The sequence below is a fragment of the Cygnus atratus genome, chromosome 10 (assembly GCF_013377495.2).
Source record: "Cygnus atratus isolate AKBS03 ecotype Queensland, Australia chromosome 10, CAtr_DNAZoo_HiC_assembly, whole genome shotgun sequence".
Classification (NCBI taxonomy): domain Eukaryota; kingdom Metazoa; phylum Chordata; class Aves; order Anseriformes; family Anatidae; genus Cygnus; species Cygnus atratus.
Window position 1 is genome coordinate 12032321 of NC_066371.1, and position 27352 is coordinate 12059672.

The 27352-nt window shown below is 39.4% G+C and overlaps 1 protein-coding gene across 1 annotated transcript in view; it reads left to right on the forward strand.

Moving 5' to 3' along the window:
- The window catches only part of EEFSEC (eukaryotic elongation factor, selenocysteine-tRNA specific), a 124796-nt gene that overhangs the window by 76863 nt on the left and 20581 nt on the right, over positions 1–27352 (forward strand). Inside the window, exon 7 of the mRNA XM_035546846.2 lies at positions 6835–6991. Coding sequence (XP_035402739.2) covers positions 6835–6991 — 157 coding nt within the window. The remainder of the gene's footprint in view (positions 1–6834; positions 6992–27352) is intronic.

The window sequence follows — 27352 nt, forward strand, 5'->3', positions numbered from 1 at the left end:
AATACCATTTTTGTTAAACAGCACTAAGAAGAGTGCTGATTTTTACTGACTGACACAACACATGGATTAACAGAGTTTAATAAATTTGTCAAAAAAGTGTGCCAGCTAAGTCACAGAATGTGCTTACTCATATGAAAAGTGTGATATTTTGTTCACTCACCAGCAAAAGAATGGCATGTTCCACATGACTGGGTAGTAGAATTTTGCAAGGTTTGAGTAACACCTATGGTTATTATTTATATTATTAAATTTAAAATGCAGACATGCTTTTGGGTCTTACAAGTGTATGGACAGCTGGTCTTGATTTTTCTGAGGTTGTGTAAGAGTCACCTGTGGGGGAATCGGTTTGTCAGTAAGGCAACCAATACACCATTTTATTTATTGGATACAAAAATAAATTAAGAATGTTACTTAGGTTGCAAAATCAAGTACTTGAAAGTTAGGAAATACCAGATTTACAGTTGCCTATGCAACATTAATTCTGTTCCCCTGTGCCTCTGCTCTGTGCACTTAATAAGGCAGGGTTCCTGTGAAATTTTTTTGGATGTGGTCATGTAAAGACTATATCATGGGGCATATCAAAGAGGGACAGGAATAAGGTTGTATGGACATCTGGCATTTCTTAACTTCTTAAGTGCTCAATTCTGCAACTTAAATAACTTAGGTTTTATATAAATGTAATTTCCTAGGCATTTTTAAAGTACAAAGGTAAAGTGAAACTAAAAACACATATTACTGAACCGTAACCATCCCTCTACTGTATGCCTTCACTAGGATTTGAATTACAAATGTTCACCAGCGTAGCACAGATTTGTGTGGCTGGATATCGTGAGCTGTGTTAACCAGGCATCGGAAGGAAGCTGCTGTCCAAGAGAGATGACGGGCTGCTGGACTTGGGGCAGAGGGTCCAGAGGGTGGAGCTGCAGAACATCAGGGGAGGGGACAGACTTGGGGGGTTTGTATGTCCGTTTGGAGTCTTCAGAGCAGGATATGAGTCCGTTGAGTTGGCCCTCTCCTCTCTATCACTGTTAATTGCTCTGGGCGACCCTTTGCTGGCCTGTCTTCATTCCCTGATTAATTTTCTGTGAGGATTTTGTAAGCCTCTGTTCTTTGTTTTTCTCTGACCTCCCCAAGTTACATCTGGGCAGTTTCCTGTAGAAACAAATTACTATCACTGTGCTTGTTAACTTACTGCTACGCACCCATTAGGCACTGTCCAAAATGAACTTTGTCTTGTCTCACTGATGTTTCCTTATGACTGTTTAAAACCTCAGAGCCTGAGGTTGCCATATTAAAATACTTCAAAGCGGTTGAAGAAAATGTTTGAGTGTTCTTCAGTTGTGGAGATACGACCAGAGTCTTTGTGGTTGATCAGAACCATGGCCTGGGAGCCCTCTCCAATTTGGCAGTCTTCTCTGCATCCTTCCATCACGGCCAGGTTGAATTTTAAAAGCTATGCGGCAGCTGGTGTTGATGTCTCCAGGCATGCATGGGGTACAAACAGAGTAGTAACATCCTCATATACCTTTACAGTGCATGTTTCCTTCACCTCTTTTTAAATTCAGTCAGGTCTGGTATGCAGCTGTTACTCCCTTATGGGCAGACTCAATAATAAAGACTCCTCTTCCACTACTGTACTGGTTTTAACCAGGTTGTAGTGATGGCAGAATGCTCAGGGAAGGGAAGGGTGTTTATGGCCACCTGTCAGAAATTCCCAGATGCAATTGCACCTTTACAGGGAAAGAAGGCAAAAGGCAAAGAAAGGAAGAGGTTTCTTTGATGCAAGAAATGTGGCTGGGGAGAGATGTGGCCATCTGAAAGCCAAAGTCAGTGGATATGTGGAGGTGTCCTTGTGCTGGGTTCTTGCTCTATTAGAAAAGCAGTAATGAGACATGAAGTACAGAAGGAGATGAACTTTTCTTCTCATCTGTCCTCGATGGATCTTCGAAGGCAGAAATTTCGTCTGTTTGCTTGGAAGATGATGAGAAGGTCTTTAGAGCCCAGCACGCAACTAAAAGCTTCTAGTGCTGGAGGGAATTCCAGGAAGAAAAGCCTCTAATACTTTTACGTTGATGTAGGCTCTTAAGGAAAAGATGTAGCTGACCAAATTTTTCTTTGTACCAAGTCCTTCACCTGTAGGTCTTGGTAATAAACCAAAAACTAGAACAGTCTTTGGAGAATCAAACTGCAAACCCCATTGTCAATGAAATCCTGTCAGTTTCTTTCTATTTTGCCCTTCCGTGGCCTCATGTACAGTCATTTCCTAAATGCACAAACCCTTTTTAAAAAAAGAGTAGGAATTTGCGGCCTCCAAAATATTCCCATTTCTGACAGAAATGGAAACTGTTCTGAAACTTTTTCTGGAAACAAATGAGCTGTTACTGATCATGATGAAGATGTCTCAAGTGTGCTTTGTCTAAAGTATAGTAAGACAATAAAAATACTTGGTATTTTCAGATTTAGTCTTATATTCTTTTTGTTCCTTCCCCCCTCCTGTTTTCTGCTTTGATTTCAATGGATAATTTTGTTTACTGAAGATACTCCTCAGACATGTTTATCACTTTTAAAAATCTTTTTTGCTAATTGAAAACCATCCATAAGTTGAATCAGAAAAGGTTGCTCTTTTCTGTCTTTCTAGCATTCAATATTTATATTTTATTACCTTTTAATATAAGTTAATATTCTACTTTCTCTGAAATCTTATTTCCTGTCTCACTGTAGCACTGGTTTGTTTGATCTGCAGTTGCGTGCTTCAGTTCTGATCCTCATATTTCTTTCCAAAGTAGCGTTAAGATATGAAGTTATCTGCCCTCAGAATGCATGTGACAGATTGTTTGAGGGTGTTCAGATGACAGTATTTTCTAAGCTTTCTTAAAAATGAGGGTGGTTTAACAGGGTAGGTGGCATAGCTTGTTATTCCTGCTCAAAGGGAAATCCCATAGTTCTTCCTTGGCGTTACACTATGGTTTGCACTGGGTGCCAGTGCATATAACCGCGGTTTTGCGAGCAATGTGCTGTAGCAATATGCTGTATACTAAGCACTGCTGAGTTGGAGAGTGTGAGGAGCTTTATATTCTTCTGTGAACTTTTTGGTATTAGCACAAGGGTTATTTGCCAGAGATGTACGTACTTCACCTATGGTTATAAAGCGCTATTTACTTTTTTCCCTGCAAACACAAAAGCCAAGTGGGAAGGGATATTTCATAAACTCAGTGCTATTGTGTCCTCTGGTCTAAGCCATAAAACAAGAGTAACAGAGACGTTCCCTTTGAACTTGAAATCCCTTTCTAAGCTGCTGATCTAACCCAAGTGAGAGGGGGAGACTATACCAGCCAGAAATTTCTCTTCTGAGTATTTCTCCCCCTCCTGCCCCCTTTTCTTTTTTAAAGTCCTTAAGTGAGTTTGATGCTGCACCTCTGCCCATAAATTTAAAAAAAATATTATCGTAATGTAGGTCAGTGAACTGAAACGCCACTGTACACCATGGGGGATTAAAGTCAGAGAGGCAGCCCTCTCCCACTCCCACTAGGTCATATGACAATATAAACAAGAAATGCAAGGAGCCTTCAGCTTTTTCTTGCCCTAATCCTTTGTTTATGCAGCACTTAAACTGACTTTTGGGGTCGTCTCTGTCTGGCATTAAAGCCCTAAAGCTTTTTGAAGTTTCCCTGAAGTTAATAAAATTAGTCTGCCCTCATTGCTAGGCCCCTTGCTGCTGCTTCAGAACAGACTGTGCGTATCCCTTACTGTCTTTGCGGCATTTGGCTTTTTAAGTTAATAATATTTTATAACAAAAAAAGTGTTTGAGAGAAAAGCAGAAAGATCTCCCAAAAGGCTATTCAGCTAATAGGCAAAGTGATTGCCATTGTAGATGTTCTGAGAACTCAGAGGGGATTAACTTAAAATCCAGCGATTGGAGGTAAATTACCGGTAAAGTAATTGGAAGTGTTGAGTTTCAATCGGCAAGAACAACACATGTTTCTGTGGCTTTTTACAAACAAAGACTAAAAAGTCTATTTTTTCTGTTATTTTTTATGAAATTGTCTTAAAGTCGAGAAAATGAGCTTTCCTTTGTAACAATTATCTCCAAGCTCTACCTCTTCGATTTATTTTCCTGCAGAGAGCGATCAGTTACCTTAGTTCTTGTTCCAGCAGCCATCTCTTATTATTTAGTCGTCTTCAGGGGTAAATTGGTCATAGGCCGATTTGGGGTGAATAGATATTATTAAACACATAATAATATCTAGTGTAGGGGACTGAGACCTCAGGATATAATGGTTTTATTCCCAGTAGGCATGCAGGCAAGTTGCTGAGTGCTTTCTATCTCAGCGCTGCTAAAGCTGTTATTTTTCTAATGGCGTATACAAACGGAAGGAATAATGGAGGTATGGGCACAATAGTAACGATTGGCTAAAGGAGGTGTTTTTTTTCATATTGACCAGCCAGGTGAAAGAAGCGGTGCAGCTGGAGTCCTCAGTTACCTTGCTGGACCCATGTGTACAAGGGCAAAGCCATAAAAAGCACATTTAAAAAAAAAAAGTTTTTTGAAAAACTAAAAGGGTATTGAGTATGGCAAGCCTAACTGGTGATGGATTTTGTTTTTGTTATATAATCATGTGCATATATTAACTGTAGTTGTCACTACCGGTTTACTCAGAAGTGCCTGTTGCCTGTAGCATCCATAGAAATTGTTCAGGGGTGGATTTTTTTCTGACAGTCTTGCTGGGGAGGCTAAACTGAACTGTGCTGGCAGAGTACAGTTGTTCACCCTGGAATGCACTTTTTAATTAAGTCAAATTTAACTTTGAAGCACTCTCGGAAAAATAAAAGATGTTTATATTGTCTAAAGTTGGCCTCCTGAGCCATTTTGGAGGATAACTACGGAAAGCAAATCTATGGAGGAGCCTCACTGGAGTGTAAGAGACTGTGTTCCACACACAAGGGAAGGAGCGCGTAGCCTGCAGTGGAGGGGGGGCGTGTTCAGGTCTGAAATTCTTGTTTTAGGAATAAAAGATTTACAGGAAGAAGTAATATTTTTATTTGACCACCTCATACAATTGGAAAAATGATGAATGTTTTGAGAACGTAAGTGCAGCTTCAGGTTGGAATTAACAGCTTCTTTTTTCTGATAGTCTGCTACTTCAGACCCAAAGAAAGGCAAGTGTGCCTGAAAGCTTATCTACCCCACACCTGTGTCAGGCGCTTCAGTAAAAGACATTATTCGGTTTTAAATTTAAGCCAGAGGTTGCCAAGCAGTGATACTACCATTATGGGTTCACAAGCTGCTTGGAAGCAGTTTGGTGGTGTGGGGAGAAAAGGGGGAAAAAACAAAGGGAAAAAAAATCCTGAACCTTTTGGTAAAAAAAAAAAAAAAAAAAAAAAAAACCTTCTGGTAAAAAAAAGTCTGGGAGCGGATATTCAGGCAATGAATGTTGTTGAGGCATCTGGATGCTTCTGCCTACAGCTTTGACTCCTCTGCAAGTGGAGCTAGTGGGGCTGCCGTTATCTCCAAGCGAAGGACGGGCTGCAGGCATCTCTGTCCTGTGTGCACGCAGGGCCTGGGGCAGGGCGAGGTGCTGCCATGCTGCTCTGGGGTGAGGCTGTGCTCACTGCACAGCCATTTCGGGGCTGGTTATGGCTGAGCAAGTAAACCCCATTTCAAACAAAAGGGAACAGATTTAATTTTAGATTTAGGGCAGTATGATGAGCTGAGATTGTTTGGCATTAATATAAAGGCATACGTATTTAACAACAATAATAATCAAGAATGCTAGGGGTTTGAATCTGTGTGCGCGCTCCTGTTTGAGGAAGAGAATAAGCTTCCAGGGAAGGAGAGCAGCTTAATAAACCTGCAACACTTCAAGTTGCCATTTAAATGGAATAAAGAGACTGTTCAAAGTCAGGTACAAATTTTGACCATTCTAAGTTACTGTAAATTTTTCTGTGTTTAACTAAAAATTGCTCTTGAGATAGGAGGAGCAGCAACTTCTGCCACCAAAAAAAAAAATCACAGGAAGGTTTAAGTAATACCTGCTTATTTCTTTTGATAAGTAAATAAATGCTCTTGCTGTGGCTATGAGGTAGAGTAACTGCAGACATTAGGTACACAAGGATATTCACACCTACCGGATTAGGCTCACTTGACTGCACCTTATACTTTGTAATGCCAGAGGGAGGGTTGTTTATCTTGCCTTACCCGCCAACCTTGCTGCTTCATGTTCCTGATAGCTTAATTAAGAATCCAGACTTGGAATGGTTCTTCCCACTGGGTTACAAACCTTGAAATTAAAATTGGATACAATGGTCACAAGGCTTTTAGTTTAACAAATCAATGTGTATGTAAAGGTGAATATTTAAAAGGCTGTATTTAGAAACTCTGAGTAATTGTCATTTCTTTTAAAGTGTAGCTATTGGAGTGCAGTTCTGGAGTTACGAGACAGAAATGTTTATGTTGGAGATAATGTACTTAGCTGTAGGACAAGTAATGGAATAAACTTTGTGAGCATAGGTACTTAAGTGACTTTCATGGAAAGGTTTCAAAGCCGAAAAGAGATCTTTATTAACTGATCTTTGCAGTGTGTTCAGATGCAGGGTTTAGTCTTCCTGTATTAAAAGAAAGGAGGTGAAAGAAGAAATTTATTAATTCGTAGTCTTCTATAGTTTTGGACACTAACTGCCTTAAGCTCAGCAGTTTAGATGACTAATCTGGAGTTTTTTTTGTTCATTTGGGGATAAATGGTTTTCCAAGGGCGGGGTGATAGAAGTCACCAGTGTATCTCAGGTATAATTTTTCTTGTAAGGTTGTAGATTCATAATGCCCTATTTCTTTTGCAGGTCATGGATGATTACAGCGTGATTGGTCGTTCATTGTTTAAAAAGGAAACGAACATCCAGATTTTTGTGGGCCTAAAAATCAAACTATCTACAGGAGAAGATGGTGTAATAGACGGTGGTTTTGGACAAAGTGGCAAATTTAAAATCCGGATTCCAGGTGGGTGCTCAACAGCTGACATACTCTAATCTGTGTTAAGTATAGGAGATCTTTCTATATTGCAAGCCTGAATGTTTCCAATAATTTCCTGAAGTTTGTAGCACCAGATCCAAACCAGTTGGACCAATTTGGTGGATTTTACTTCTGATTAAATGATGGTGATTGACTTGCATTATGAGACTTAATGGCCTGAAGCCATATCCCCTGTGTGTGAGTAGACTGAAGTCTCAAAACTTCTTTTTTAACTGTCAGTACCATAGAAATCATGCACTGCCCAGAAAGGTTTGTGGAAATCTCTCCTCTCAATATATGTATGGTTTTCTCCAGAACCCTTCTGATTGGAAGAAAACAAACCTGCAATCATTTTTACCTGTAGCTACTTATTAAATAGCAAATACTGGATGCAAGTTCCTTAACTTGTCTCTGTTCTGCATATTACAACCTATCTTGCCTTCAAGCAAAAACTGTACGCGCTTTGATAAATGAGTTTTTAGAGATATTGAGAGGGTTTTTTATAGCTTCTCTTCTGGTTTTATGGTATTATATAGTACTGTATTTTTCATCCTTGGTGAGTTACAGCAAGGATTTATGCCTCCTTAGCTTAGAGCATGGGGAATGATGGGTACTAGAGTTTATAAGTGTCATTACTATTGCTTTTTTTAAAGTAGAAAAGTTGTTCAGAGCCTTTTCAACAGACAATAATAGGTGCTGCATTTAGCTCAAATCCATGGGATAAGATTTTAAAGATACTAGTAGTACTTTCTCTAGTGTTTTCAGCCCATTCGTCACTAGTTAATCCTCCACCCTTTTTAGGGAGACGAGCAAGATGATTCTATTGTACAAGTGGAAAAAAAATTGTGATGTTTTATGACATGAAAAAGTCACATAAGAAGTGATCTGCAGAGTAAACTGAAACTTCGTGATTTCTTGCCAAAGATTGACTATTTTTTGACTATTTTCAGTTTAGCATGATGCACATGAGCTAATCTTGACCCCCAGCAAATATCCTTTCTTTTGCCTTGGAACACTACTGATTAGGCAAAAAAGACTCCCATTTTCTATCCTATCTCTAATTCCAATTTTCCAATTCCAATTTTGTCACCAAATGCTAGACTTTGCAAATAGCAATCATGGTGCATGTTTAAAGATGTTACACGTGGCATATATATGCCTTGAGTTTTCTATTCTAGAAAAGCTTTTATGCATTCACTGAAATGGATGCTTTCAAGTAGATGGTGAAATGATGTGTAGATGACCTTAACACTGAAAAGGGTTCAAGTTGAAAACCGAGATGAAAGCTTGCTTAAAAATGTAGTGATCTTGGTAGCTTTTCCCCCTAAAGGCATAAATATGATGAAAGGGAAGAATAACGGGAGGATGCCATTTACATTGGCATTTCTACATATTGGATGGAGGAAACTGTTCTTCATGAGACAAGAGAAGCCTGAGTCTGTCATCTTTCTGGATGGTAAGCAGGAGCTATAGTTGTGAATCAACATTCATGTTAAGAAAATCATACGCAGATTTAGAAAGTTACCTTTTGCTGTGCATACTGAGTTAATGTAGGAAGATATGATACCTTTCACCAAGGTGTTCATAATCTAATCTTGGTTATACTTTTCTGATGTTTAACAGTAGACCATGAAACAGAGGGCTCTTTATTGTTCTTTCAATAAGAATATGTAAGCAAAGTACATTTAACACCTCTGTAAACAAGCAGAATAATACAATTTAGTTTGCTTTTCTTTAGCCTGGGTCAAATATAGATTCTGTTTATATATGGAAAGAGGAGGCAATAAACTAAATCAGCTCAAGCTAAGAGTATCTCACGAAAAGTATATCATGAAGTGTGGCTACCACAGGAGAAAACACAGAATTTGGAGGGGTCTAAACTGTTTCTTTAAGAGTTGCAGAGATGTGTGTGTAGGGGGAGGGCTATTGCTGTGATGCTGTTTAAGTCAACTGCAGTTCACATTCCATTGTTAGGTCAGTGTTGCTTTTTTAATGTGTCTGCATCCTGTTTGTGGGTTTTCTAGTCTTTTATTAAATTTAAATGGTCCAATTCTTCTCTCCCTTCTCCCCCATTCTTCAGCCTTGCCTCCACTCATATAGTCTGTAACAGTTATATTTTTCAAAGAGCTCCTTTTAATTTTTCTGAAGTTATTTCTCCATGATTCCTTCACAAATGCATCAGGGAGTGGGAGGGAAGGGAAGGAAACGTGCAAGTTGGAAACTGCCTTGAATTGCCTCAGCCTGGCAGTCGGTCAGTCTTGTCTTTAAAACCAGCCTTAACCTCTGGAATTGAATAACTTGTTCAAGGAGTTAACCTTGTGATAGCTGAGGGCTGCCTTTAGAAACAAACCTCCACAAAGCAATAAAAATCGAGTAGATGTACCAGAAACCTATATCCTGATGGCTTGAGGTGAAAGCAAAGCATGGCACCTTGCAGTGCGTTGCATGGGCTGCTCTGGTCCTGCTGGTGCCCACGGCCACTAGCACTGTGCCTGCTCACGTGGGGAAGTGTTGGGCTCTCCGAGCGTTGTTTCTTGTCACTTGGAAATGGCTTGTGTTCACCTATAGATCACAGCTTGGGAACGTTGTGTTACGTCGTCCGTGGGCTGAAACTTGGCAGACCTCGTAGCTGGGAATGGCAGAATGTGGATCTGTTTCTTATTCTGGCACCACTTGTGCGCAGCAATAATTAAGATACTTCTATCCCCTTTTCTGTAAAATGGGTATAATTACTATCTGTTCTATTAAAAAAAAAAAATCTGATGTAGATTTATTTCAGAATTGAAGCATTAATATTTCTTGAAAAGGCTTAATTATCTTTCTCTAGAGCACAAAAAGCACATCTAGAGTACAGCATGCAGTTGGAAGTTCCTCAGTCGCTGAAAGATGTCAGCAGTTTGGAAGAAATTCAAGGAAGATCATCAAGAATGCTGAAGAGGTTGAAGGAATTGATTTATGAGGGAAAGAAGATGAAAAGAAATGCATGAAACTTGGCTAAATGATGTCTAAGTGGGAGATATGATTATCTGCAAGTATTTGAAGAACTTAATGAAGAAGAATCCCTTAGGGTGGTCCAAGGAGGCAGAAGTAAAGCTAATAACATGAAATAAAGCAAAGCAAGGAGTAACTTGACTATTGAGAGATGTTACTTGGCAGATATTTCGTGTACTGCCAAATCATCTTTGTAGGAGAAGGTGATGTAGTTCCATTTGGAGAATACACACGTGTAAATAAGCCTAGCTGTTTGCTAGTGCCTGTTCCAGGTTAAAACAGACAAACAACAAGATAGTGGGAAGTAGAAGGACAAAGTATTTTTCATCTAGTTTCTGTTTTTGTCTTCGAGCACACCACTATTGCCTGAATGACAAGATATAACCTACTTTCTAGACTGTAGTGGCATCTAGTTGTTTGAGTTGTGGGTGTGTTAGTGCTTGTGGGTGTTTTGAGGTGTGGTTTGTTTCTTGTTTTTTATCGTCCCCCCCCATTTGATGGCAGACCCCCCTATTCTGTAGGGGTTGCTTGTAGAGCTATTTGTGTTTTAACTGTAAAAAGTTTTAAGGTGTGTTAATCGATAGGGTGACGATCACACAACCAGTCTGGAAAGTAATCAAGTACCTAAAGAGGGGGGGACATAATTTTTAATCTCGTGAGAGAGTTTTCTTTCATTTAACAAGCTGCTTAAAAAGAGGAATTTAAAAGCAAGTTTAAAGTACTGTGCTTTGTAAGTAAAGCAAGAAAGTGTGTGTGTGTGAATGTATGAGTGAGCTATTGATGAGGTGCTTCTTGCTGAGGTGGGTGATATGTGGCAGCTGTTTTATTTGTAAGTGGGAACACTTATATAGTCAGGGTAAATGAGTGAAAAGTATTGGTCGCTTTTGAAATCGAGAACAAGTTTGGGGAGGCAGGAACTGTGTGTTTAAATGCCTTATTCTAAGGAATACAAAAAGCTAACAATGACAGTCTTTGGAAAATGCGTATTTCAATGTACTTTGCACCTAGGAATGTCATGCGAGTTGGTAAGAAATTCAGAGGAAAGTTCAGTGAATCGTTTGAATAACTTATTGCTAATTGTGGATTTTGTTTAACTGTCTCTCACCCAGGAACTGACCCTGTAAAACTCTACTTGGTTTGCAAAATCATAATGTGGTTTGATAAGTCTCATGACACCTTTTAAGAGATTGCCTCTAGATATGCCCATTTTGTTGGTTCTGACACGTTGTGTTTGTCTTGTTTAATTATTGTGAAATATAGTGACTTCTTAAATCTAATTGGAACATGTGATATCTGTGGCATAGTTCACTTTCCTTTCTGTCTTTCTTTACTGTCTAGTTGCTACAAAAGCATTCATCTTCTCTGACGCACTGCGGTGTGTTTGACTACAGTTCTTCTCTTTTTGACTCAATACAGTAAAAAGGGCTCTACATGAGATGAATTCAAAGCTACGTTATTTCTTAATGCAAGAGAAGCAGTGCATATCTAAGAATTTCCTAACAGCTGAACACACTTCTGAATTGAGCAAATTTTAATACAATAAAATGCATACTTTTTGTAAGAAGAGATACAAATGAGAAAATGAGAATACAAGTTTTTTTTTTACTTTGCTGTTCTTTGTAGCTGTACCTGATAACAGTAGTTTTAAGCTTCTTATAACAGGTAAAGACAAACTTGTTTGTGACTATGCCTTTTGTTGCCAGTAACTTTTTCTACCTTTCGTTTTTAAGTGTTATTGTATATGAGAGAGCAAGTCTGTTTTCAGTGTTTCTGCTACTTGCCTTGATAGAAGAGTAGAATGTACCTGAAAGTCCTCTCTGAAGTAATAGTATGGATGTGCTCCTTGGTTCAGGAGACACCATGGCTCTAGGATCCTGCAGTGTTGGTATAAGATGACAAAAAGTGGTAAGAACTAACCAGTGCACTTTATTCTTGAGAATCACTCATACTCTTATATGTGAAAGTAAGGGTAGAAATGCTAAATATGTTTCCCCCTTAGCGTATTGTGGAGAATGGTATGCCTTTGTAGTTTGGTGTTTTTATATTTTGCTGCATACTTTGTCTGTTGGATAAGATCCCGCTCTGGCTTACCACGTAGTTAAAGCCAACGGGAAAGTCTTGATATAAGAACAGTAGGTGAACAGCAGCACTTCTCTGCATAATTTCAATTCCTGTTAAAAAGCGTGGGTTTAGAAGTTGGACTCAAGTCAGTTATTTTTTCATATTCCACTTAAGCAAGGCAATCAGGTAGAGGCTAAATAATATTGGGGAAATTGGAATTATGCAAAGATGGAAAAAATACCATAGGAAAACGTGTAGCACGTGATTTCCCATAATTTTCCTTTTAGAAATATCTAGATTTTGTTGTGCTTTTATTTTTTATTGAGGTGACGTCTTGCTTTCTTCAGGTGGCTCTCAGCACATCAATGCAGCTGGCACTTGTGGAGTATTAGTTCCAGTTTCTTTTAAACAACTGTTGGGGAGGAGTATTAAATAGTCAACTGTAAATAAATGTCATATTCCCAGCTTTGTAATTTGGAAGGCAGCCCTTACTGACATCAGGGGGAACGGGGCAGGCTAAACCTTTTCATTGCACTGAAAATAATTAAACATCCTGTCACTAAGCAGCATACTTCTTGTGGGAGATCTTGACATTTGGAATTCTTTGCTTGTGTTGCATTAAAATAGGATAATCTTCTCTCAGGCCAAATGAAATTTAGGCACATTTAATGTCCATGTTTGCCCAGCCTGGCTCCTCTTTTAATAAAAGAAAATAAAAAATTGTTGGCTGCAAGGGTCTGATGGGTTGCCATCCCTGTCAGTATCAGGTGAGGCTGAGCAGGATTTCAGTCAAGAGGAAAAACAAAAGCCCAAGGGCAAGGAAATCTGTGTAGCTGTGTTTTATTTAAAAGCTGGAGATTAGCTCTGCTTGTTCTTTCACAGTCTCTCTTCCCCTACCCTCTAAAACAAACAAAACCTAAAATCCTTGAGGGGTACTTCAAGCATAAATCTCCTTCTTTCCTTTCTGTGGAAGTTGGCTAGTGCAGCATGGACAGAGGCTGCGAGAGGCTTGCTGCCAGGGAAGCATCACTTCCCTCTATGATCCTCTCTTGAGCGGATTAAACTGTAGCAATGTAAAAGTCCTGGTGACCACATAGGAACTGGGAGTTTGTGTTGTGTTTATATAAAAAAAGGTTGGCCTGAAGGAATGAAACCTACCTTTTAAGTGGTGACATCCTGCAAAGCCTGTATTGACCTTTGGAACTGAATATCCAGATTTATTGACCTTAGAGTGTTTTGTGCAGAATCAAAGTCAAGATTTACACGCATTCCTTCTGAATGAAAATAGAAGTCAAGGAAGTGTTAATTTATTAACTGGCTGCCTGCCTCATTGATGGTAATATCAGGAGATCTTGGTCTTGGCTGTAATGACTGAATTTTAGGGCCACGTCTCTCATCGTAGAGCTTTAAAAGGTGATGTGTTGACTGTAATATCGGTTTGCAGCGTAGTTGGTAATGTATACTAGTATAGATAGGGCACCCAGGGATAATTAAGACTCATCTTTGAATATCAAATTGCCATCGGAGCGTTTATTTGTCAGGTTGCTCTTCTGGGATCATGCAGACGCTGGTGATGGAGGTATCAGGTACCAGGTGAAATAGTGTGAGTGCTTCTGGGGGAGAAAAAGGTCCAACTCCTGTGTAAGCCCTTGTGTTGGGTACGGTATAAGCTACACAACTGTAATATATTTTCCTATCAAATATTTCTGCCAGCAGTTTCAGGCAGTGGTGTGCAGGGTAGAGGGGGGATTAGTTTCTGATTTGTGGATGCTCTAGTGCTGTTACTGGAAAAATCCAGTCTGTCTATGTGCTCAAGGTTGCCCTCTGCAGATGGAGGCTGTAGAAATTTAGCTGCCAAAAATCTTTTCCAAGGGCATGCTGACTGACATTTTCCTGTGTGTTTTTTTCCGCCTTAAGAGTAGCATAGACTGTTCTTATATCCTAAAATGAAATTTCAGGTCCCTGTTGCAAAGTAGAAAGATGCTGTAGTTAGAATTTGTTTATCTTAATTTGAGGATAAAATGTAGATCAGATAATGTGGTCAGAGCTTGGGAGACAATTGTGGGTTTTTACAAGTATTTTGAAACTGAGCAGTTGTTATTTCAGTTGGCAATGACATTGGTAGTCAGCTGTCCAAAGTACTCATAATGGTAAGCCCCCAAAGAATGACTTAAAAAAAAAAAAAATTAGGTAAAGATTGTTTCTTTTCTTAGATAAACTTGGGTCATATATATAAGATTCTCCTAAGCCACAATAGCTAGATACATAACTTAAACTGAGATTTGCACTCAGTCGCATGTTTTTTAGGATCTGGGATTTCAAAAGAAGTCCACTTATCTGGAGATTTGTGGTAAAACTGAGAGCTGGTAATGCTGCTGCTTATAATAACCTTACTTCTGTGTAAGGTCTCCTGTGATCACAAGTCTACCCGCTTAATCCAGGCTTTGTTATTTTGGGGGAATGTAGCTATTGTGAAAAGTTGCACTCCCTAAGAGAAAAGAAGTGCCTTGCATATTTAGGCCTGCTGCTTTGCTATCTTTGAATAATTACAACTACTACTACAAGCTCCTTGGACCCTGTTGCATAGTCTAGATCGTTGACAGGCTGCATCCGTGACTGATGTAGCTGGGCAGGCTGCTGAGCTCATGTTTGCCATCACATCACCACTAACCTATCCGATGACCTTTCCCAGATTATCTAATATCTTTATGCTTCGTATTGCTGCTGTATAAACTACAAATATCAGGCTATCATGAGCCTTGCCTAGAGTGCTGAGGAAATTCTCTATTAAATGGAGGGGTTTGTTTGTTTATTTATTTATTTTGTGGTGGGTTACCTTTTTCAATGAAAAAAGGGGTGGAAAAAAAAGCTTGTTTGGTGGCAAACCAAAAAAAAAAAAAAAAAAAAAAGCTTGTTTTGGTGGCAAAATTAAATATTCAAAATGAGGAAATGAACAAGTTTATTTCCCCTGTAAAAGTAATCCTGTCCTATATTGTTTGTGTAATAGTTGCGAAGTTCCATAAATGGACAACTACAAAATAAAACTACATTCAAGTTTGAAAACTTTTGCTGCATTGCTATTTAGGATACGGTATGCTTTAAGTGGAGAAGCCTTGCTAAAGTAACTACAGACCAAATATCCTGTTCTTATAGATCAAATTCTGCACTTAATTTTGACCTGGCTGCGTTTACGCTGCTGAAATTGCAAACAGTTTGTATTAGAACATGGCGTGGAACGTGATCACTCTCTTTCATGAAATACTACAGACGTTTGGTTGTGTACTAGACGCATGAGCAAGATGCATGTGCTACCTTCTGTTTGTGTTTTTGTTGTCATTTCTAGGTGTTTCATTTTGCAAATTCAATACTCTTTTACTATAAGCTCCAGTGCAAAAGTATTTTTTTCTTTAGGAATATAGCTAACTTTTTTATTACGTGTCTGTATAGCTTAGCTAGGCAACCTTGGAGCACCTAAAAATTAAAAGCAATCCCGTAATATCTTATCTCCTATAGCAAATGAGAAGATCAATTTTTTTTGTTTAATTCTCATCTAGTTCAACATAAGGACCCTAATACTTTCCACAACAAGTTTGGAATGCTTCAGTGTGTACCTTGGAAAAAATACTGAAGGGACCAGGCACAGTTTCTTCAGAAGTATAACTAAACATGTATATCTGTTAGAAGTGAAATAGACATTTCTATTAATTTTGGTGGAAGTTCACTGCCACTCAGTTGTTAGGTGCTGTCCTTTTGGGAGAGAAAACCCCCTTTTAGTGCTAAGGACTCAATGGATGTCAGTACATCTAAATGTGAGGGATTCAGAGAATCACCCTGGATTCAGTTACAAGACTAGTGTCCATACAAAGGACTGGCAAAAAAAAAAAAAAAGCAGTTGTTAAATGTATCAGATAACATGCGTGGGACTTGCATGTTTTGCAATTGCTGCCTCTATTCCTTTAGATGTCTAACATGGAGTTTTATTTTGAAGGGTTATGCATTCTAGTGAGAGATGACTGTGCAGCACTCCGTGCCTAGGCAGAACATGGGATTTGTGGCGAGCTGTTCATGAGGAACTCATTCTGTTCTACCTCAAGTGGCCGAGTTTCCCTGAGTGCCCTCCTATTTGCTTACTTAAAGTAAGGAAGTGGAATCCATGACATCTAGATTGCGATCCCAGGTCTGCAGTTTGTTTATACGTGACCAAAGAGGGAATTGTTTCTCTCATCTTTTGCTTTCTTGTGTGCGAGATGGGATGCTACCATGTCTGGGCGTTACAGTCCTCACTCGTGGCTTTGCAGTATTTGGGTGGAAAATACTTATATTCCCAACGTTTACATAATTTACCTTTGATCCTGTTAAATATCTCCACAAGGATAGATCATGCATTCAGATTGCTGTCTTACAATGAAATTTCTCTCCTGTTCTGTAAAGTGTTTGTGCTTATTTACTTGATTTTGATCGTTCATCCCTTGGGCCTTTCACCTTCCCTTTCCACCAGTGTTTGTTCTGATATCTTTTTGAAGTCTGAGTAAAAACATGCACCATGAGGGCTTCCTGGAGGCACAGAGCTTTGTGGTTTGCAGATTGCAGGCTATTTGAAGTATTGACTTGGAACAGTGGCCAGTGCTTAGTGGATTTGAGAACTGGCATGTGACAAGGATGCTAACCTTGAGAGGCTGATCTGTGTTTTGAGTTTGGGGACAAGAAATAGCTTTTCTTAATAGCGTGCATTGATTTCAAGGAAGTCTGTGTAAAGCAGTCTTTGGTTTATGTTTTCACAAAGGGTTTTCAGTGTTTAATAAAGAGTAGGAAATAACTGGAGCTTCAATAGACCTGCTTTGATAGGGGGTCTGTTGTAACATGATTTTGTGTAATATTGTGCATAAGCGACAAAAGCATTTCCTGCTTCCAGCTACAGTATTATTCCATTTTTAAAAAAGCTGAAGAAAGTCCTTAATAGCTGGAATAAAAGGTATGTGTAAAGTAGAAAAAACATCATCCTGCCTAGAAAAGATTTTCTCCTAATATCTGAGGTTGTAACTTCAATCACAAAAATTCCATGTTGCATATGTTTGAGCTTGGGGCTTTATCACTTTTTTTTAAACCTCTGAGCCTTCAAATCACTCCACCCCTCTCCCGCTTGTCTTCCCACCTCTTCCAGGTTAGAAAATCAAGACAGTTTGCTAATTCAAAGAACCTTTTCTTCCCTGTTATAACTGATTAGCTTCCCAGCTTCATTTTTCTGATGTTACCCTAACCTCTGTACTTGCTCTCTCTTCCACTCAGTTCCTTCTGTGTTTGGCCACTTACCTCTTCTTACTCCTGCAGTCCCTTCCTGTGCCAACCATCCTTGTCCACACAATGCAGAGCAGCCTCAGCTGCTCTTTGTTGTTATGAAGTAAATATATTAACAACTACAGAACCCCGAACCAAGAAAATGGACCTGTGCCATCCCTTCAATTACTTTGCTGTTTCATCTGAAATTGTCTGTCTTTGTATATAAATGAAGAACGTTCTTTGTATGGTACAGTTTCCTGCTTGCACCTAAGGATTTCTAATTTAATACTTGGCTTTGCTGCCAGTTATATATTTACTTCTGAATGCATTTGTTTACTTTCTCAGTTTTCAGTCTGAAATAAGAATAACATTCCTTTTTTCTCTTTTGACCAGTAACTGTATGGATATGTTAGGCTAGGGACTGTTTGTCTGTATAATCCTAAAGTATCAGCTCATCAGGATTGGTATTATAATATGAATGCAGTGTGAAGAATATACATTTGTTTTTCTGATTGCTATGAATTATCTTTTCAAGCGAGCATAATGGTAACATGGGCTACGCCAAGTGGTGTGTGCCAGGTAGCACTACTAGCACGAGAGAAAGAAGACATTTTCAAGGACTGAAAATGTGCTAAAGAATGAAAGTTCCTGCTGACAGAAGCAGGCTGTATATCACGAACTGGGGATTTTCTTTTCATGGCTCATTACAATTGACTGTTCTCACAAGTACCTCCTGAGAAGATGTACAGAGATTATAGTCCCCGTGGAGTTTGTGTGGAAACTGATGCCTGGTTCCCCGGTCCCTGACTTTTTTCGGTGGTTTTTCTTGATGTTTTCCTTGTTATGCTCTAAGTAAATATTATGAGGACACAATGTAATTGGTTTTAGTTGTGTGGTGTTTTTTCTTTTTCTGTCTTGGAAGTTGTGCACGTTCAGAGCAGGATTGAAGTTTTGCTTGATGGAAAGAAAGGTATTAACAACTATTACTCCAGGACTGTTCAGAGAGACAAAAGTTTATAAATCAAGCAAAACAAACACACACAAGCCAACCCCCCACCAGAAAGGCAAGTGCATTTCTTTTCCAATTGTCAACAAACTCACATTAATTAAATAAGGCGTTTCTAAGGGGTGTGCATAAGGGGACACTGCCTTTATGGCAAAGACCAATTTTTAAATAGACTCAGCTCTTCTCAGCTGTGCTTTCTGTCCTTCAGCACACGTATTCCACACTCTGGATCTTGGCTGGTTGCACTTCTGAGACTGAAAACAGAGTTATGAGACCTGTTTTTGAACAAGACATTGAGCAACCACAGTACGCCAGTGCAGCGTTATTGTAAAAGGGAAGTTTTAGGAGTGTTTTAGCTGCATCTTTGGATTTTGCCTGGGTAAAGCTGTTGTACAGATGGTGCATTTGCAAAGGCTGATGGAGAAGATGCAGCATGGCCTTGGAAAAACCAAACTCCTTCAGTAAATTATTGGTGTTTTTATTTGTTACTTTAAGTGAAACTTAAGCTTGGGTTTAATGACTCAGCCTGTCTTTCTGATTCTCTTTTCCTTTTAAAAAAAAAATGGACTATTTTAGGAACCTTTTCCATTGACTCAGCCATGACGAAGGCCAGATAGAAATAAGTTTTTGGAGAGAATACTAAGATATTTATATCTTTTAATACTTGCCAGTTCATTCCTTTGAAAAATCAAATGAATTTCTCACACCTGTGAAAATAGAATACCTTGACTATTTCTGTTCACTTGATCATTATGAATTTCACTACTACTTGCTCTTAAATATATGATTAGGTTTCAGAGTAAACATGTAGGAACAAAAAGCAAGAGTGATTCTCATTTAGAACTTGTTTCTTAAAAGTTCAGGGGGAAAAATCCATTTTATTTGACATTTGGAAAAAATTTTCAGGTAGATTAACAACAGATTTTAAGTGTCTTTAATAAAGCTCAAAAATCTTAAATAATATTGGTATTCATAAGGAGTTTATGCTATAGACTTTTCTGTTTTGCAAATGAATTTGGTTGAATAACTTTCTCTAATTTTCATGAGGAAAGGAGGAATGTGTAGCATACACAAATGATAACTTTTAGGATGTGGGTAAGGAGACAAATTTGTAAGCTTGTGAGGGGGAAGGGTCTGCGTTCAGAATCTGAAATTTCCTGGTTTTGCTTGCTGATGGTTGGGAATCTCCTGTTCGAGACGCATTTGACTCTGTATTTTAAGCTTTTATTCATATATTATGTAGTTGTGATTTTGATTTTGGGACACACATACATATGGATTACACATATAGTAAGTGGAAGCATGTTATGTATTCCCTACTACTTTCACTGAAAGAGGTAGTTAAAAGCGTTTTGAGATGGAAAAGGAGAAGATCAGCTGTAAGCAAATTGAAGTAGGGTATTTCAGTCCACCCCTGTTGATTATTTCTAATTGAAATTGTCTGAGCCAGTCTTAATACAATTTAGTTATCGCCAGCCAGAAGGATTTTATTTATGGAAAGGAGCCTGTTGGAACTTCCTCCGACCCCAGCGAAGCTGTGAACGGGAGAGGGCTGATCAAGCAGGCATGCCTGGCTAGCGTATGCATTTCTTTAATAAGGCAGGGATTGATGTCTTTTGCAGTTCAGGGGTTAGGTAAACAGCAGTCCCTCAGTTCAAGGCTCTCCATGTTCGGTTGTTTGTTTATACGGATCTCAGAAGGTTAGGTTAGCCTTCTTGATGTCTCAGGGGAGCTTTCTTGACCATGGTATAACCTCATCTGCTCCAGAGTTGTTCAGGAGGTGTTGCATCCCTTTTTAGGAAAGGTATGGGCTGAATGGAGCATCTGTAACTGGTACCTGGTTTCTGGGAAAGGTGGACGTAATCAGAGGGGATGGAACACTGTGAGTCTGTCTTCAGTGATTCATAAATACTTTGCACATGTAGTATATGTAACTAATTAATGTGCTTACATACTCAGACTTGACATTTGCACGCAGAGATGAGTGGTACATGTAACTCAGGTTCTTACTGAATTGCAGTTTTTGAAAATCAGTACATAACTAATTTCACCAGAACTTTGAGGTGAATTCTAACTAATTTGTGCCACTTTTGACTTGGCAGTGATACTCCATTAAATCAAATAGGATAAATCCTGAATAAATAATTAGCCATGTTGTTATTTTTTATTTAAAAATTAGTGATTATTACATGTTGAACAATGCTGTGAGTTAGTGTTTGTCTCATGGAATTCATTTCAGTGGCTATTGCATCTCAGCCTTCCTCTTCCACAGCTACTGGTAATAGTTGTAGGAGAAGTGAGAAGGAACAGTGCAAACTGATCTGGGTTCTGATGTGTAGAGCTGTCCTGGAATTTGAGAATGACTTTGCTCAGGGTCAGAGGTATGCTTTATCATGTACGTGACTTGCTGCTTTTAAAATGTGACATGTTATGAAATTGTCTTAAATCCCTGAATTTGTTGAATTGTTTTTGCTGATTTGGTGTCTGGCAATTTGTACTTCATTTTTCTGCAGTGTTTCCAGTCTGTAGCCATGAAGGACCCAAAGGGATGCTAATAAACTAGCCTCATTGCTTTTGAATGATTCTTGCATACAGATTGGGGAAACTGAGGCACAAACATGTGCTGTGAGTTGCCACTGAATGTTCCTGAGATTTGTACTGGCCATTCCCATCTTGTAATCCCGAGTCGTGCTGGTTGACCTGCACTGTCACTTTCCTTGGGAGAGGTTTGTACCAGTCCTAGAGCTTCTCGGGAAACTTGAACTTTGTCAAGTGATCTCAAATAGGAAGGCACCACTACAGTATCCTGTCATGTAAAAATCCATATGGGTGGCATTCTGGCTTAAAGGTGATGTGTTTAGAGTGGGAGCGGGAGGCCATTTCCACACTGGCTGAGGTTTTCAAAGCGCCAAAATATGAATGTCTTGTCACTTTTAAATAATGCGTGGGGTCTGACTTAAACGTTGGGTTTCGTATTTAATCAGTATTAATATGATAACAGGAATGTGACAACTGAAGCGAACACAAAGAGATTATCTTCTTAGCCAAATGCATCCATTAGCTAGGAAATATAGGTTTCTATTAAATGAAGCAGACAGATGGGCGATTGGAGGTGACTGAGAACAGGAGGGGGTGGGGGCTAAGAGGTGAAAGTTGAGGTTTAGAAAATCTCTATAAAAATAAAAACAAACCATCCGTCTTGAGGGTTGGCGTTTTACCCTCCCGTTGCACTTTAGGGATGGTGCTCCGATTCCTATCAAGAACATTATGCTGAAACTTAATCTAACAGAGCACTTACTCCTGCCAAACTCTGGCTCAGCAACTGCTCCGCTCCCCCAGAAAGCAGTGGCCAGCAAGGCTTCAAGTACAGGACGGTGCTGTGCCATCATGAGGAAAACTGCTGCTTTGAGATCCCAGGGGAAGGCAGATTGCATCTTCTCGGTCTGGTCTTTTTTTTTCCTTTTTGGTAGAGAAGTAATTTGGGAAAACAAAATTGTGTTACAGTATTTCAAAGCAGTTTTAAAGTAAATTGTGTCTGTGTGCATATATGGATGTGTATGTTATGTATATGAATCCCCATCTAATAACTGTTGCAACAATGTTTATAACTGATGTTTGAAACCCAGATGATAATACTATAAATAATTTTAGATAATGCAGATAACAAGAAGCATAATTAAAAGAATTTTACAAGATGGGCAGTTCACTAAGATGGATGGAGTTACACAATACATAAAAATCTAACGTAATGCAAACATGACACTGGTGACAGGAAACATCTGTCTTGCCAACCATCCCCTGGACTGTCCACAGCCACATGTCTCCACTGCCGGCCCAGGGTTGCGTGTGCTCCATTGCCTACGTGAACGTCAGACCTCCGCCTTCAGGGTGGCTGGCTCTGTTCTGCCACAAGGTTGGCATGATTTTGTTTGTTTGGTTTATTTTTGTTTGCTTTTTTTTTGGTTTTGTTTTTGTTTCAAGTCTGCATACATTTTACTTGAGAAAGAAATGAAAGGATACGTGTAGGATGTCTGTGCCTAAGAAACATAGAATAACTGGAGAAATTGAAGTTGATTTTTCTGGAAGTTGTTACTAATAAAAGGACCTGGTTATCATGGAAGCAATTTTGAACGTGTGTGGTGAGGTTCTGGCTGGCTGGAAACAGCCTTTTGTTGGTCACTGGCTCTTATCTTGCATCCTATTTTGATTTAGCTGCCTATGATCGGTCTCCCTTGGATTTTTGAGGATTTTTGCCAAGCTGCTTCTGGCCTAGCTTTGTGCAGGATTTTAGATTTGGTGATGGTGAGGAGATTGGAAAGGAAAAAATGTGTGGCAGGAGGGAGAAACAGCATCCCTCTTCTGTCTGGAATTGCCAGGCTTCATGCAGAGTTTAACAAATGAATTATGTTCTTAAACAAATTCAGTGTCTTTATCTGCATTACCTCAGCTTAATTTTTTTCCTTCTTCAGTGTACAGTCTAAGCATTAACAAACAATGGGATGCGTGGAAGTCCAAAGTGCTCTTTCCTTGTTCCTTCACCCTTGTCCTGTTGACCATCTCCCTAGGGCCACCTGAGGGGTGCAAGCCCTCTGTTCTTACCGCCTCTGGACACCAGGTGTGCTTAGAAATGCTAATTTTGAAAGCAGATTTCCTTCATATTTCCCCATGTCCCTTATTTATGTATACCAACTTCCCCCGCCACTTCCCCAGCAGGTGATAGTTAGAGGGGAGGAGAAAAAGGTCTCTGAGAGAACCAGGAGACGGCTCCCAGAGAATCCCACTCCCTGCGGAGGCCGTGGCAGGGCCCCGCTCCCCGTGCCGGAGGCAGCGAGGCCTGGATGGCCTGCGTGCCCCGCGAGCCTCTCTGAGGGGGCGTGGGAGGCCCAGGGCCATTTTTCAGGCTGCCCTGTCATCCCTGCTCGGGAACCTGACACACGGGCCCGCTTTCTTGCATGTGTTGTTTTTTAGGAGGGAGGGAGGTGACTGAGCGGCTAGCCCCTTGACAGGGCAGTTTTAAAACATTCATAAAACTTTTATTGGGCTGCCACCCTTCCAGATAAATATTTTCTGAGTTTATGGGCTTATTTTAAGGATTGAAGCTTAATAGCAGCTTTGTAGCCCTATCTGTCTCCAAAATAGCCTTTTGGCAAACCATCTCAGGAGGCTGCCATGCTTTTCTAGGTCTTTGGAGTTTCTTCATCGCTAAATTATTGCCCTTTTGCCTCCTTCCAGCTCTGTATAACTAAATGGGACCAACTGTTAAATGGGTCTTTTCCCTTCCCCCAGCCTTGCACAGAGCTGAAAGCTGATCTGGTGCACCGTTTGGTCATTGCGAAAGGAGAGGGATTGCAGTAGTTATAATTTTATTTCCTTTATTAAATTGGGTTCGTTAGACCTGTTTTATTTCTGTCTTAATTATCAATCTTTCCTTAATGTGGCATGTGATTTTAAGATGGTATGGGCTGGTGGCATTTCAGACATGTGCTGGCACTTTTCAGGCAGTTTCTCAATGTGCTTCCACAATTATAAAAGCTTTACAGTGCGTCTCTGCATTCAGTGGTGAAACCAGTGGGCTTGCAGCCAAGGTTATACAAAGGAATGCTGTATGTAGTGCTCAGAGGAAGATGGAGCTGCAATTCGAACATCCGTGCTTTTTGATTTCACTGCTTTGTGTCCAAAGAGGTTTCATGAATTTCAGTGTGGGCTTATGTTAAATACTGACCCAAGACTGTGTGTGCGCATTTTGGCTGCTCTTGGGAGAGCTACGTATGATCCTCATATTTTCCAGATACTGAAAAGTGGTTTTGTTGTTTTTTTGTTTGTTTAGCACCTGACACAGTATTCTATGTTCCTGGCTCTTTTCATCCCAGTACAGTTGCTCGTTTCCCCTGTTTTCTTACCAGGCATGCTTATAATACCTAGAAGGAAAGTGTAGTGTGTTTTTTATTTGCCCAGCTGTGCATTATGACATTACTTTTGACCATGCATTTCCCAAACAGCAGACTTCTGTCATACGGGTTTGTACATGGCAACTTTTGTCTTACCCAGGTTTTTCAGGGCCTGAGGCTCTTTCTGAGCAGTGCACAGTGCAGGAACGACTTTCCCAATATGTGTGAGTGCTGGCCTCATGCATATACTTGGAAGAAAATATGGTAGGAAATAAAGGTTGGCTTTGGAGATTCTTGGGAAGAGTAAACTGTAGAAGTGACTAAGATGAAACAGATCTTCAGTAAAACATAAGAGAGTAGAATAAGCTAACTCCTTTAACAGGGTCACTTGGTCCTAACAGATTTTAAAAACAACCAACCCTGTTTTTCTTTATTTTGGGTGAGGTTCACAAGTCTTTCATAGTCTGGGAACTCCCTTTTCCAGACCAGTCACAGTTCAGCAATACATATGCTGGTTTGTTTTTATTCCTAAAAATAGAAATATCTATTTTGGTACAAAACAATGCCCTGAGACTTTTGTTTCTCTATTTCCATGACTTCTGTCATTTTTGTCAGCATGTTTTGGGGCTTGTGCTAAAAATGGAGCTGACATAATCATCATGGCTCTCTAGACATTTAGATCCTCACTCCTCATAACCATCTTATTTTTTGTTTAGATGAGGAAAGGAATTCTGTGGGACTTCTTCTGCAAATGTTATATTGATTTAGAAAAACAAACAACGGGGGTGGCAAAACTGATAATTCTAAGCTGTTTGAATTCATTCTTACATTGATGCTTAAAAAGCTTACCAAGGTCTGTGACTATTCCAGTACGAGGCAAAGAGGGTGAGGCATGGCTTTTTGCAGAAGACTGGCAAGCTCTGGAATTGCATGTAGAGTTCTTGTTTGGCATGATTCTGGGCAGAGCTGGACAGGTTGAAATTTTGCATTTTCATATGTGAATTGTATTACTCTATATTCATTATGAAACAGTTGCTATCCATTATATTAATATTTACAAGTTCTTTTTCCAGATATTTTATAGTGCTCATCTTCCTGCTAGTGCCTGAATGTTTCACAAGCAGATGAAGTTTATCCTCTCCTTTTTACCCCAGTGAAGGAAGATATTACCTGTGTTCCAAGGAGGTAGAGCAGAGAGGGATTAAGTAAAGTTGCCAGCGGGTTTATTGCAGTGCAGTGAAGAGCAATGTGGTGTTCTGTTTCACCACTGGTACAAGCTAAGCTCCTGGAGCTTTTGCAGTTGGTTTGATTTTAGGTTAGTTATCAGGTCAGCCAGTAAGATGATGGGCCTGTTGTCATTGACTGTTGATAAATAGTTTGTCACAGTAGTGTGTTTTGATCCACTGCATTTAATGTTGGTTGGGGATTAATCTTCAGAAGAAAACTGGTGGTCACATAATTTGTAAGACTTGGGAAATAGTCTGATAGTGTAACTGGAAATGGACTTTCAGGAAATATTCCGTAATATATTGAGAAGTTCTCCAAATGACCTAATTCTCCTTAATTTCTGGCAACTCCCAATTGTAGGGGCATGGAAAGAACAAAGTTTTAGCAAACTTAGATTTTCTTTTCACTATCTTTCTGGTACCTTTTAAGCATGATGTCACAGGACTTTTCCTATTTCAAAGAACTTGATACACATCAGTGTTCTTGCCACAGCAAGGTAACACAATTGGCAAAGTTCCACGAGCTATTCTTCATTGCCATTAGTGAGGTTTAGTCTTTGACTGTATAAAGTAGGAGTATCTTATAGGATTGTACGAAGGAAGATGTTCTGTAGAATGTCCTATCATTAATATGTCTATGCATAGCTTGTGCTTGCTTTTCAGGTATCCTGATAGGAAACTTGCATACTGTCCTGCACTGTATGCTGCCTCCATTTCTCAGGTGCTTCCTAACAGTAGAGGTTGCTCCAGGCATCGGAGGTGCTGTAAAGGTCCACAGCTTCATGGCAGCAAGGTGTAATGCTGAGGGGCTTTCTGCTCTGATCTGGCTGCTTCATCACTTGCTCCTGCTGTGGTGCGAGTGAAGGTTGTGTGGAGATAGTTGGCTTTGGTTTTGTTGTTTTTGGTTAAAAGCCTAAAAGATCAATTCTAACATTTAATGCAGTGGAAGTGGCAGTGGTTGGCTCATGTCTCAGGTCATTTTATATTGATACTTCTTCCAAAACTAGACACAATAAGAATGTGGGTACATAAATTGGTTCTAGACATTACTCTTATTTTTTGAAAATATGAAGAATTTAGAGTTGTTTTTTAACCAATGACCTTGCAAGAACCACAGTCTAGTAAAGTTGAGAGACGTTTCTGATTCTCTTTGAACTCATCTATGTTTTCTTTCATTGTGGTTTAAATTTGGCATTGATCATAAGTTAGTGCTGAAGGTAAGTTACATGCTTGACTCTTGATGGTGTACGGATGGATTAAGCACTGTGGTTCTGATGGGAAAACTTGAACTGCAGACATGAATTCATACTCTGAGAGCAGAGAACTTTTTGAAACAATGAACAAATGCGGCTCTAGGGGAGAAAATACACTTCTCGAGTTTTGTTGTAAAATAATTAGCCTTCTGTGGTAGGCATGGAGGCTGTAGAAAACGGACAGGAGTTGTGTAGTTGCCTGTGATTTGACTTAGTTTATGACCTTGAGTAATGTGCCTGTTCAACAGCACTTAACAAAAGCATATTTGATGAAACATTAAACTCATGAATTACATCTCCAAGAGAAGTCTTTTTTTGCAAATTTGAAAAATTGAAAATAAATCATGATCTTCAGACCTCAGTGGAGTTGTTTAAACATGAAATTAAAAGGAACAGGCTGTTTCATCAACAATGCTGCTTTGTAAACTTAATATATAGCTCTTCTTTACATTAAAAGGGTTGTATATTTCAAGGCATTGTTTAAAGGATTGTAGTTTTCGTTATCTCATAAGTGGGGAAACTGAGACAGATGGAATAATACTGTGAACTAAGTCAAACAAAACTTGCTAGGCCTGTATTTCTTAATTCCCAACCCAAGCATCTATCCCTTAGGCTATAATATCCCAAGAGCAATTTGTCTTTCAGTT